The sequence below is a fragment of the Alnus glutinosa genome, chromosome 14, assembly GCF_958979055.1.
Source record: "Alnus glutinosa chromosome 14, dhAlnGlut1.1, whole genome shotgun sequence".
In the NCBI taxonomy this organism is placed as follows: Eukaryota; Viridiplantae; Streptophyta; class Magnoliopsida; order Fagales; family Betulaceae; genus Alnus; species Alnus glutinosa.
This window is the reverse complement of record NC_084899.1, coordinates 18,263,263-18,276,518: the sequence shown is the minus strand read 5'-3', so window position 1 is coordinate 18,276,518 and position 13,256 is coordinate 18,263,263. Positions and strand designations below refer to the sequence as shown.

Genomic DNA, 13,256 nt, shown 5'->3' with positions numbered 1-13,256 from the left:
AAAAAAAATTACCATTTACTAAAAATGAAAATTATTAAAAAAAAATAAACAAAATGGGGAAAACTAAAAATACCAAAAAGGGGTGGCCTTTTTCATATTAGCTACATTAATTTTTGTTATTTTTTTTCAATTTTTTCTTATTAACTCCCAGGGTATTTTGGGTAGACAAATGCAAACGTGTCTAATTTGACATACAGTAGTAGTTCAAGGGCCCCGGATGCCACTTTTTAAACTTTGGTGGTGTAAATGAAAATGTAGTGTTGATTACAATAAAAAAAAAAAAAAATGGATAATTACACCATTGGTCCTTGCGGTATACCATAATTACAAATAACTTCCTATAGTTTAAAAAGTTTATGGGAGGTCATTATGGTAAACTATATTTACAAATTTATTCCTGGAATCAAATTCCATTAAAAAATTTGACAGATTAAGTGCCAACCATAGTGACATCTAAATTCACTTTGATACCATAGGAAACGATTAGTTAATTAGGCCAATTACAGGGATCGATTGTGCATTTTTCCCTTTTTTAAAAAATAAAATAATAAAAAGAATTGTTTTTAAAAAAAAAAATTAATAAATTTCATTTTTTAGAAATATATTAACATATAATTAATTAAATGGGAAAAATAAAAATTAAAAGCAAGCGAGAATAGTACTGGCACTAAATGAAAATTTCGCAGCACATTAAATCTGACTGTTTGCCCTAAATTCCTAATTCTAATCCTCTCTCTCTCTCTCTCTCTCTCTCTCACATTCTCTTCTCTGTTTCTCGCCTACTTCACTGCAAGAATACGAGGCTCGTCAAATCACATTCTCCTCTCTGCTTTTCAGATAGAGGCTCTCTTCTTTCTTTCAAAAGATTTATGCTGTTTTACCGAGCAGTTTCTCATATATTCTTTAATATTTTTCTCCAGTGATTTCATTCGTCACTGCAAATCCACAAAGAAGCTTTTCTATTGGTCAGTATCTCTCTCTCTCCACCTCTTGTTTTTCTCATATGGCAACTTTATGACTCGGGACGCTAAACACGGCTAATCACAAGGACACAGCTTGAATTTCACTTAAATCATGACCACTGCCGACACACACAGAGCCGGCCACACACAAGAGGCCATAAAAATTTAGTACTGAAATATATTACAAAGACTTTAACTTTTTTTTGAAGAAAAACTGAACTTCCATTAAGAATTTATCAAACCTTGCTCCGCAAGGACAATGTTATGGATAGTAGAAGGAGAAATCCCCCTCCATACACCTCATCAATGGACTCAGCAAGAGCAAACTTTGCCAATTGTCTCCAGCTTTGTTTGTTGTCCGACTAACATGCTTAACTTCACCCAAAGATAAACTCTGCAATCGAACCTTGGAGGCCTCGATCAACTGTTCATAAGTGCGCAAACAAACATTAGTGGAATTCAGAGCTTGAACAACCATAAGAGAATCTCCCTAAAAAATTGCCTTCTGGAAACCCAGTTCACAACACAGTTAAACCCATTCAGTTACCCTAAAATCTAAACGAAAATCAAAGCCAACATCAAAGGTTAATCGGCCAAACCTCCATAGAACCTGCAACCTCAAACATCATCCACCCACCGAAAGTCAAAGGCCCCAAGAGAAATAACCCAATCAATTCTTAACTAAAAATTAGGGGAAAACTTAAGCAAAAACCAAAGAAAGGAAAAACCAAAAGCTTAAGCAAAAATCAATTCATTTACCTTGGTGGACTGAAACTCGGCCCCCCAGCAGCTCGGGTTCTCACGAGCTCTCACTCTCGATCTCAGCTCATCTCTCTCAAGTTGTGTGGGTGTGGGTGTGCGAGAGGAAGAGGGAGATGAAAAGAGGAAGAAGAGAGAAAGCCGTGTGTGAGATGGGGAGAGGGGCTAGGTGTGTGTGTGCGTGCTCTGGAGGAGAAGAAAGAAGAGCAAAGAAGGAAGAAAAAGAAAAGAAAGAAGAAGAGGGAGAGAGGCGTGTTGGGTGTGCGTGCGTGAGATAGGGAATTGGGCTGGGTGAGGGAGAAGGATCCAGAAGAAAAGAGAGAAAGAGAAAGAGAAAGAAAAAAGGGGAAGAGAGAGGCAGTGGGGACCGTCTTTTTAGTGCGTGTGGGGGAGATGTGTCAGCCAATGAGAAGTAAAGAAAAAGAAAAGAAAGAAGAAGAGGGAGAGAGGCGTGCTAGGTGTGTGTGCGTGAGATGGGGAATTGGGCTGGGCGAGGGAGAAGAATCCCGAAGAAAAGAGAAAGAGAAAGAAAAAAGGGGAAGAGAGAGGGAGTGGGGGACCATCTTTTTAGTGTGTGTGGGAGAGATGTGTCAGCCAAGAGAAGTATCAAATCCTAGCCTTTTGTTAGTTGCAAGCTTTATGAAAAATAGTGATGTTTATAGTATCAAATCCTAGCCTTAAACTGCATCAAGACCTCTCCTTCTAGGATCCTGCTTTCGTGGGACCAATGCTAGGTGATGGCCTTTTAATTAGGGAAACAATTTCGAAAAGGAAAGGTTGTTTAGGTTTCCAGTTTCGGAAGGAACTTTTTGAATTCACTTGATGTAGTGTTATATAAAAGTATAAGTTGCAATTTGTTTCAAATTTAATTAGATTTACTAAAGGCCTCTAAGAAGTGTTGCATCTGTATATTTTCACATGATTCTACTGTAGGTCTTGGTGGTATGATATATATTAATGTACCGTACTGTATCTTAATATAATAATAACACCATCTTTCAAGTTGCATGGTGATGTTCTCTCACATATTTGTTCTAAAGATACTTTCATTTTACTAAGGTTAGTGAAAACTATATGTATGATTGAACTTTGATATGTTATAGACCATATTTAACTACAAGCATGTGCGTGATTTTTTTTTTTTTTTTTTTTTTTTGGCTGTTGTGACTGTATTAACCTTTCTGATGCCTAGGAAAAACATAAAAAAATTAAACAAAATATAAAAAAATTTGGCTGTTGTGACCAAAATATAAAAAATTAAACAGAACAAAAACACCCATTAAAATCCTATATGCCTAGGCAAAACAGTTTTGGATCAAAATATATTAATTTAGATGATGTAAGAACAAACTATAGATCATTAAACCCTATTTAAGAAAAAGAAAAAAGAAAAAACTTGTATCAAAGAAAAAAAACACAAAGAATATGGGAAAAAGTCTCAACAAAATGCCCTAAGATTAAGCCTCATTTGAGATCCTATACAATGTAGAATTAAAGGCAAACAAATTTGTAACAAGGTGTATGATTAGTGTTCACATAATGCACCAATCAAAAAAATTCTCAATACCTTTTTTGGCCTTATTATTTAAATTTTTAACATGGAGTATAATTAGTGTTCAACATTATACACCAATCAATAAAATTCTCAATATATTTTTTGTCCTTCCTAACCTAATACTTATCACCAAAGGGCTTGCCTTTGAAAACTGAACATTATAAGATCAATCTAAAAAACTTGGGATAATTAATGCATGTGTCAACTTTCCTCTCACAACAAATACAAAGCATACAAGAATTGGATTAACTAATTTGACTAACAAAGTTCCAGCTTATTATTGAATGTACATTCTAAATTAAAGCTTTTTACTCAGGATCATAATATGAAATAATATATATTTTTTTAATAAGTAATGTCAATTCATTAATAAAGCGCAGAAGGGCACAATCCTAATACAAATGTAGTATACAAGAGTGCCCTGAAAATGAACGAACAAAAAATAAATTTAAAAATTCTGCATACATAAAAACATTCAAGCTATGAAATAATAATTCTCTGAGTTCTTACTGAATAACATGAAAAACAATGGTTATATCAAAGCCATGAGACATTAAATTTACAACTACCTCCAGACACGTAATGCAACAATACTCATTAACAAGAATCAAAGAACAAAAAGTTAATCTTCAAAACTACAAAGAAGCACATAGAAGGCAAACCTGTAAACAACTCCAATATTGGCATTACTTATCCCTAGACCCATGGCCCCCGGAAACGAGATTGATGTTTATTTGCGGCCGTTGATTGATGATTTGCATGAATTGTGGGATGAAGGCATAAGCACTTACGATGCATCGACGAAATAGACATTTAAATTACATGCAGCATTACTGTGGACAATAAATGACTTTCCTGCGTATAAAAACTTGTTTGGGTGGTCTACCAAGGGAAGGCTTGCATGTCCGGTGTGTAACAAGAATACAATGTTCAAAAGATTGAAGTATGGGAATAAGACGTGTTACATGGGTCATCATAGGTGGCTTCCTAGGGGTCATATATGGTGCCGAATAAGAGAATTGTTTGATGGAACTGGGGAGCATAGATTAGCACCTAAAGAATTGTCAAATGATGAGCTGTTGCGGCAACTCGATCACGTAACAGGTGTGAAGTTTGGAAAAGGAAGTGGGACAAAGAGAAAGCGCACAAATGATGAGTTGAATTGGACGAAGAAGAGTATTTTCTTTGAGTTACCTTACTGGTCAACATTAAAACTAAGGCACAATTTAGATGTAATGCATATCGAGAAGAACATATGCGACAGTGTATTAGGTACATTGATGAATATTGATAGAAAGACAAAAGACACATATAAGTCACGATTAGATTTGCATGAGATGTGTATATGTAAGGAATTGCATGTGCAGGGAAATTGTGCAAAGGCGAAAATGCCACTTGCAAAGTACACTTTGACAAAAGATAAAAAAAAAAAAGGTTGTGTGATTGGTTGAAAAGAGTTAAGTTTCCAGACGGGTATGCATCTAACATCGGTCGGTGTGTGAACAAGCTGCCCGGCAAGCTTTCAAGAATGAAAAGCCACGATTCTCATGTCTTCTTACAACACTTACTTCCTGTTGCAATCCGTGGGTATGTAAAGCCTAAAATACAAACAACGTTTACTGAGTTGAGTACTTTTTTTAAGCAGTTGTGTGCACGGACATTGAAAGTAGATGTATTGAAGCAAATGAAGGACAACATTGTCATAATCTTGTGCAAGTTGGAACAAATATTTCCACCTGCGTTTTTTGACATTATGGTCCATGTAGCAATTCATTTACCTCGAGAGGCTGAGCTTGCGAGACCAGTGCAATACCGTTGGATGTATCCAATTGAAAGGACATTTGGTAGATATAAGAGGTATGTGCGGAATAAAGCGCGACCGGAGGGTTCAATTGCCGAGTGCTACATCTCTGATGAGTGTTTGACGTTTTGCTCAATGTATCTTCGTGATATTGAGACAAGATGGAATCGTGCCGAGAGAAGTGCTGACGTCGGCCAAGAAGAAAAGGAAGAAGAGTTGGATGTGTTCAGTCAACGAGTCCGACCATTGGGTGCAGCGAAATTGGTAACACTTGATGAGAATCTTTTTGCAAGGGCTAAATGGTATGTGCTTAGCAATTGTAAGGACACCAATTCATACTTGAAGTAAGTGTAGTAATAGAGATTTCTTATCATTACTTTATGCTTACTCATGTCACAAGATGACGGCTAACATTTTATTTCGGATATATATGCAGTGAACAATATCAATTGATTGAACGAGATGACTACCATGACATTCAGAAGAAGCATGAGGCTAATTTCAAGCGTTGGTTTAGAGATAATATATCCGTGGTGCGCACAATGCAGGAAATGTTCCAAAACCATTATATGATCTAGCATGCGGGGCTGAGCGTCAAGTTAGATCTTATAGAAGTTGTATTGTGAATGGGGTTAGGTTCCACACAAAAGAATATGCACAAAATCGTACTACCCAGAATAGTGGAGTTGTTGTTCGAGGTGAGCACAAAAATTCAATCATTGAGTTCTATGGTAAGTTGAGGAATATTTTTGAGTTACGTTATCCTGGCACAAATCGGGTGTTCCTGTTTGAGTGTGATTGGTGGGACACTGGGAGTATGAAGGGAATGAAAATGGAAAATGGCTTTACGATTGTGAATACTTCCCGTAAATGGTATGAGTTTGACCCGTTCATTTTAGCAACTCAAACTGCGTGAGTGTTTTACTTGAATGATCCCAAATTAGGTGATAGTTGGAAAGTGGTGCAGAAGTTGACCAATAGAAACATATACGATATTCCAGCAATAGTGGAGAGAGATGATGACCAAGGTATGAACGCTGATGTATACCAGGAGCGTGTATGTGATGGGGGCAATATTGCCATTGTTGAAGACTCCACTATATTATGTAGAGATGATCCAACAATACCTATTGATGAATTATATGTGCAACTTGATCCAAACTTGTTTGTTGGCAATAACCCGCTGATTGAAGAATACGACACAAACTTCGACGAGGAGGAGGAGTTATCTAGCAACAATGATACAGACTCTGAACATGTAGACGACTATGATCACGAAGATTCATCTTCAAGCGACAGTGATGCAGAATATGATGATGACATGTGTTAATATAATGTATTACACTCCTCTTTCCTTATCATTAAGGTGTAAAAGGCGTTAACCATCTTCGTCAATCCAAACACTTCTATTAAATGCCAATAGAAATATAGAATAACTGAAAAGGATTCAATGAAATTTACGTGCCAATGTTGGATGCTTTTAAATTTTACAAACAAATGCGGTTGTATTTACACTTTGATTTTCTTAATGTAAAAGTGTAAAATAGTTATCATCTGAGTCAATTCAAATACTTCTCTTTCCTTATTTTATTTTCTTTTTGAAAAAAACATATTGCCAACTAGTATGACTGATCATTTTTTTTTTTTTGGTACAAGTCAATCAAGAAAATTAGACATGCACAAAGGAAAACGAGTACCAAAAGCATCTACTAAGCAGAATCGTAGTAGGGGCCTAGGCCGATGCCATGTGGAGGACCTCCCAATGTAGGTGGACAACCATCCTATCGAGGAACAGCCGGATGCCCCCCTTACATCGCCGGTGGAGGGCCATCATGTCGAGGAGCAGCCTGATGCCCCACTTACATCGCCAATGGAGGACCATGCTTTCGAGTCACAGTCTGATGTCATACACTCATCGGTGGGATGTAAGTAAACATATGGTCATTAGGTTTTTTTTTTTTTTTTTCCATTGAATTCGTTAATGCTAACTGTTTTTATGTTTTGAGTAACAGCTACCACATATGTTAGACGCGGAAGAGGAAAGAACAAAAATAAGAAGTTGAAGGAACTGACGAAGGATGGTTCCATCGATATCGAGTTTCGGGGTAGGGAGCGATATCTTGTAGGCGGTAATGCTTGTTTTTTCTCGAGGTTGATTGGTGAGGTCCTTAGCGATCATTGCGACTTGCATCATGATTCTTGGACTGAGGTCCCAAGTGAGATGGTGCAAATATTTAAAAACCATGTAAAGGTACAAAACGTAGACCATTGTTTGTGTGTATTATGCCAATTGTTAGAAATAATGTCACAAAATTTTGACCATTATTGTTTGCATAATTACTATGTCGCACAGTTACTTCAGGTTGGATGATAATAATATAGTACACGTGGAAGGCTTAAATTTTGGTCTAAGAAGAGGCTATTCAAGGACTCGCTCCAACCTGCACTTGAATAAATACAAGTCTCATTTCGAAGACATTAATGTCGAAGATCCAACTGCGGTGGCCGATGCAATCGCCAAGGCGAGGATCACTGGTCCTACTCATCTTTGTCGGGAACAATGGCCTTTGATCTGTGACTCATTTGAAACGAACGAATGGAAGGTAAATATATATTCTTAAAGTGATTGGTTAATTAGGATTTATAATATTTGATTACAACTGTAAGTAATATAATGAATATTTGATTTTTAGTTGAACACTATCAGGAGAAATGTGCTTGGAATGCGGCCAATAGAAGCCACTTGAAAATAAACCACACTGCTGGCACCTGCTCATTCATCAACGTTATTCACAAGAAGGTAATGAGTTTAAAGCATATTTTTGATCAAATTAATTTTAGTTTATTACCATTAATTATGTGTTTTATGTGCAGACAAAAATAACTGGTGCTAGGCCCAGTCCTCTCGAATTTTATAGCGATACGCACAAAAAGAAGGACGTGTCTTTTGTTAACGAAGTTATTGAAAGCTTATATGTAAGTTTATAAAAAGGATTACTCACAACGGATATAAATATTCAGCTTGTGTGAGTGATTTAGTTAATGTTCACGTTTGTGCAGAATAAAATGGAAGCAAGAGTTCACTCAGACAGCGCGAATTGCACTGAAGAAGAGGCATTCACGGAAGTGTTCGGAATTTCACGCACGGGACATGCTTGAGGGATGGGCTTAGGTGTCATACTTACCCGGCCAAAATCTTCTCGAGCAACATCCTCAAGCCAAATTGATGTTCACGAGAACTGTAGGAAGCACCGGGAAGAGCTCGAGACATCTTATCAGTCTCTATGTGAAAGATGACCGCATTGCAAGAAAGGATGCGGGAAGAGATTCGGGCAGAGATGCGAGCAGAGGTGCGTGCAGAGGTGTAGAAACTGCTATCACAATTTCACGGGTTAGAGAACTTTTCCAATCGCATTTTTTTCATACACACACATTTAATATGTAATTATTAGAAAGATTATTGATAATGATTTGAACTCTAATCTTATCAGGCATGGAGGGAGATCTACCATAAATCAATCAAGCCAAGGCAGGAAGGAGTGATTGATGCTCTGTAATAGTTTTTCTTAGAAACTACTATTGTCTTAGACAATTTCTACTATAATAGTTTAAATGTTTTGAACACTTATGATTTCTATCTAGTATAAAACATTCGAACAGTTATGTGTGTTTTGTAATATGCATAATTGATGGTTTGTGTTACTACAAGGTAAAAGATTAAGACAATTTTTTTTGGTTTAAGAACTTTGAATAGTGAACTTCCCTTGACATGTTTACCAAGGTTAAAAAACTGAGTAAACAAAGCAAGGGAGTAGAACTATATAATAAAATTTTCTTTTTAAGTGTTTGTAGGATGGCAACAGAGAAAGATGTAGAAATTGCGGTGCTAAAGGGCTTACGTGATCGATGGTAAGTTATTTCAATCTTATTGTCATTTACTTCCTGGTGAAAGTACTGTAAATTATAGCAAGCGGGCGGCTTGCATGGAGTGAAAAGATTGCGTAAAAATTATTTGGAGTATTTGGATATGGTTGTTGGTTGTTAGTTGTTGATACTGTTGGTTGGATATTTTTGCTATGTATGCTAAATTAAGGTGGGAAAGGCTATAGGCGCACGTGCGCAACACTTTCTCGCGCGCGGGGTGAATTTCATGAATTCATTTTCCTGTCATTTATAAACTCAACCAACACGAAAAAAATGAATATTAGGGTCTCTACTAACTCAAGCGACATTAATTTACGTAGTTTCAAAAAAGCGACGTAAACTAACGTCGTTTGTGCTTTAAATGACACCAATCCCTATATTTAGCATCGTTTCCGTCAAACGCCACTGATAAAAATATCGCCAATATCCCTTTTTTTGTAGTGTACATGATTACCATTATCAAGAAGATGAAAGTGTTGGATATGAAGTAGATATCCGATTCTAGGGATATTGTTAGATTGGTGTGTAAGGGAAAGGGCGCCCCCGCCTATTTGGAGAATAAGACGTTAGATGGGGTGACTTCATAAGGAAGCCTACTGTGTGTAAAAGTCCATGAGCTAACTTACTCTCAAAAGACTCCTTGAGATAAGAGGGGTGTCCATGGCTTATAAAGTGTCCAGGTCATGTATCTCTTGGTGATGTGGGACACTTTAACACACCCCCTTACGTGTGGCAACTTCTTGGCGAAACACGTATTCAATATCGGGAGGGAAAGGTCCATGATCATCTAAGGAACCTGCTCTGATACCATGTAAAAGTTCATGGGCCTTACTCACTTTCAAAAGACGTCTTGAGAGAAGAAGGGTGTCCATGTCTTATAAAGTGTCCGGGTCATGTATTTCTTGACGATGTGGGACACTTTAATACTGTGTACCCCTATTTATAAATGATTACATATGTGTATTGTCTCTTTATGAGACTAACTTATAAATGAAATAGTTTACAAAGCCAGTCTCTGTTTACATCTCAAATAACTGTTATATTGTGAATGTTTGTTGATCGTTGACTTGGTGCAAAATCATGCCACCTCGAAAATGTACCCATAATGAGAGAAACCAGGAAATACCACACTTTGATCACAGTGATGGTGAATTACCACCACCATCTCCATATTTGTCGTTCGACGATGGTTGTTAATTCATCCAGCCATGACACAATTTATGGCTAACACCACTGGCATTCCGCCAAAGCGGTGGTACGGATCCCTCAACCCATGGAACAAAATGAGCATCTAGCCTGCTCAATGCAAGATTTCTTTAGTCACCAATATCATATGTTTGATGGTACGCAGAGACCTACGGTGGTTGAGGCTTAGATCACAGACGTTCAGGAGTTACTCGAAGCAATTGGGTGTACTGACAACTAGAAAGTCAAGTATGCCGAATTAAAGCTTTCAAGTGAAGCTACTAGGTGGCGGCAATCGAGGAAGCAGTTGTTGCTACTTGATCTGGGTTATGAGCTATTTTTACTTGGGAGTTGTTTACAGAGGAATACAAGAAGTGATTCTTCCTTAGAGCTCAACGGCAACTGAAGGCTATCGAGTCTTAGATCTTCGTACAAGGTAATATGTTGGTGGAACAATATTAAACCAAATTTATGAAACTAGCAAGGTTCGCCATTAACTTAGTTCTTGAAAAGGAGCGAAAGCTGAGCGCTTCGAGAATGATCGCCATCATTGAATCAAAGAGAGGGTACTGTGTCATGAAATCAAGGATTTCACCAGGTTGGTGGAAGTTACATCTCTCACAGAAAGAGGTATCTGTGAGGCAACTGTTGCCTACGACTTGAAGAGGCGATCGATGTCTCAGGCATCGTACCCATCTAAAAGGATTGAAGTGGATGGCAGTTCTAAATCAACTAAGAAAATGAGTTTTTCTCCAGCCTTAGGAAACCAAAAACCTCCATGCAATAAGTGTGGGAATCCGCATGTCAGGGATTGTAATGCGGGATCCAAATTGTTATAAGTGTGGTAAAATTGGCCATTACCAGAAGGAATGCCCGATGAGAACTACCAGGGGATCAAGGTTGCAAATAGGCAAATTTCAACATCAGTGTCCTGCCCAGAAACGGGTATACTCACTTACCGTAGGGAGAGATGATATTGAAAAAGAAGAGTTCATGAATGTGGTGACATGTACGTTCCTTTATTTGGTAGCCTAACACTCCTTTTGATTTGGGAACCACACATTCATTCACTTGTGCCACATATGTGGAATTGTGTGAAGTAATTGATAGATTTAAAGAGTACTATTTTATTATACAATTTATTTTATAAGGATAAGAGAAAACCATGATTCTTGGTTGGACGCTATATTTATTAGATTGGTCTATGATGGAATAAGATTAGATAGCTAGCAAAGTCCGAGGTCGTCCACTGAAACAAGCCTCTTGTTTCGTGGAAGGAGATGGGAGCGATCAATAATATATATATATATTTTGTTATTGCTAAGATGGTTAAACTTTAAGTTTTGAGTTGACATGTTAGAGCATTCGTATCAAACTCGTTAGTTCAAAATTTTCACCAAATAATAGAGAAATTTCTCAAAATCTCTCTTGCATCGAGCTCTCCATAGTTTCTTCAAAATAACCCATGTCATAAACTCTCTCCAAATTTACCTTCGATCTACTCTTACACCATTCATTTTATATCATTTTATTTCAATTCTCCCGCTTCTTCACTTTCATCCCCGCCTTCCGCTTTTTGTGCATCTCTCTCTGGGTGCAATTTCTTCTCCGAGTGCGATTTTGTCAAAGGTAGATCTGTGGAAAGAAAGTTGAAAGTGGAACCTTTGAGTTTGAATTCAAACAGAAAATGAAAGAGTGTAGAAGAAGCCTAGTAGAGATAAGGTAGTGCACGGGTGGAACCTTTGAGTTTGAATTCAAATAGAAGATGGAAGAGTGTAGAAGAAGCCTAGTAGAGATAAGGTAGGCGTGCGTTTGTGGGTACGTGGCAGAAGATGAAGGAAGCTTGCGGGAAGTGGGGAACAATTGGAGGCTACTGAGGCTTGACTAAATGGGGCGTTTTGGGTTAAAAAAACAATAATAAAAAAAAATGTAGGACGTTGGATGAAGGGAATTGGTTGATTGTTGGTGCAATTTTGATGTTCATGAAAGTAGTTAGTTAAAGTAGTTATTCTCAAAACTAATAAAAAACAATATATGGTTAAAATAGAGAAATGTTTAGAGAGTTTGATGTATGAGTTACTTTAAAAGTGATGAATAAAATCAATAAAGTACATTGTTTGGATTAAATTTGGAGAAAATTTTGGAGAGCTTGATAATGATGCTCTTAAGAGCATCCTCATCAACCTCTCTAAAATTTTCTCCAAATTTAACTCAAACAATCTACTTTTTTGATTTTATCTCTTACTTTTAAAAAACTCCATACATCAAACTCTCTAAATATTTCTCTATTTTAACTAAATATTATATTTTATTAGTTTTGAAAATAACTACTTTAACTGTCAAAATTGATTTCCTTCATCAACTAATTTAAATTTCCTAACCTTCATCCAACGTCCAACATTAATTCCCTTCAACACTGTGCTTTAATTAAATTAATTGAACCAATTAACAATAAGCCTGGACTTTCAAACCACTGTGCTTTAATTAAATGAATTGAACCAATTAACAATTAGAGAGATGAATGTCCAACGTTTAACGTCCCTCATCCCTCAAACCACTGCACTTTAACGTCCAACAACCAACCAAAGAGAGATGAATGTCCAACGTTTTTTTTTTTTTTTTATAAAGAACGTCCAACGTTGTTGTCTTGTTGAGGACACTGTGATTTAATTAAATTAATTGAACCGATTAACAATTAGCCAGGACTTTTATTGTCTTCAACAACCAGCCAAGCAACTTATTTACTACACTTTAATGTCCAACAACCAGCCAAAGAGAGATGAACGTCCAACGATTTCTTTTTGCTTTTTTTTTTTTTTTTTTTGATAAAGAATGTCCAATTGTTGTCTTGTTGAGGATAATAAATTTGACATCGATAATAAATTTGACAAATACCAAAAATCAAACAAAACTGAGCGTTCCTTTAAAACAACAAAGGAGAACATGAATTGATAATAAATAAGGCATGCCAAATATCAAATAAAACTAAGCGTTCCTTTAAGAGAACAAAGGAGAACATGAATTAATTGATAATAAAGAAGACATGACAAATATCTACCAAAACTGAAAC

The 13,256-nt window shown here is 36.8% G+C and overlaps 1 protein-coding gene across 1 annotated transcript; it reads left to right on the top strand.

The window, feature by feature from the left end:
* Positions 1-4,202: 4,202 nt before the first annotated feature.
* LOC133856763 (uncharacterized) lies at positions 4,203-6,407 on the top strand. Its single transcript, XM_062291813.1, has 6 exons — positions 4,203-4,548; positions 4,644-4,678; positions 4,922-5,421; positions 5,514-5,630; positions 5,714-5,943; positions 6,022-6,407. The coding sequence occupies exons 1-6, from the start codon at positions 4,203-4,205 to the stop codon at positions 6,405-6,407; spliced, it is 1,614 nt and encodes a 537-aa protein (XP_062147797.1).
* The last annotated feature ends 6,849 nt before the right edge of the window (positions 6,408-13,256 follow it).

Coding starts and splice junctions, on each gene's coding strand:
- LOC133856763 (XM_062291813.1), top strand. CDS start 4,203: ATGTTCAAAAGATTGAAGTATGGGAATAAGACGTGTTACATGGGTCAT. Junction 4,549..4,643: donor CATATGCGACAGTGTATTAG/GTACATTGATGA, acceptor TTGCATGTGCAG/GGAAATTGTGCAAAGGCGAA. Junction 4,679..4,921: donor GCGAAAATGCCACTTGCAAA/GTACACTTTGAC, acceptor TTTTTTAAGCAG/TTGTGTGCACGGACATTGAA.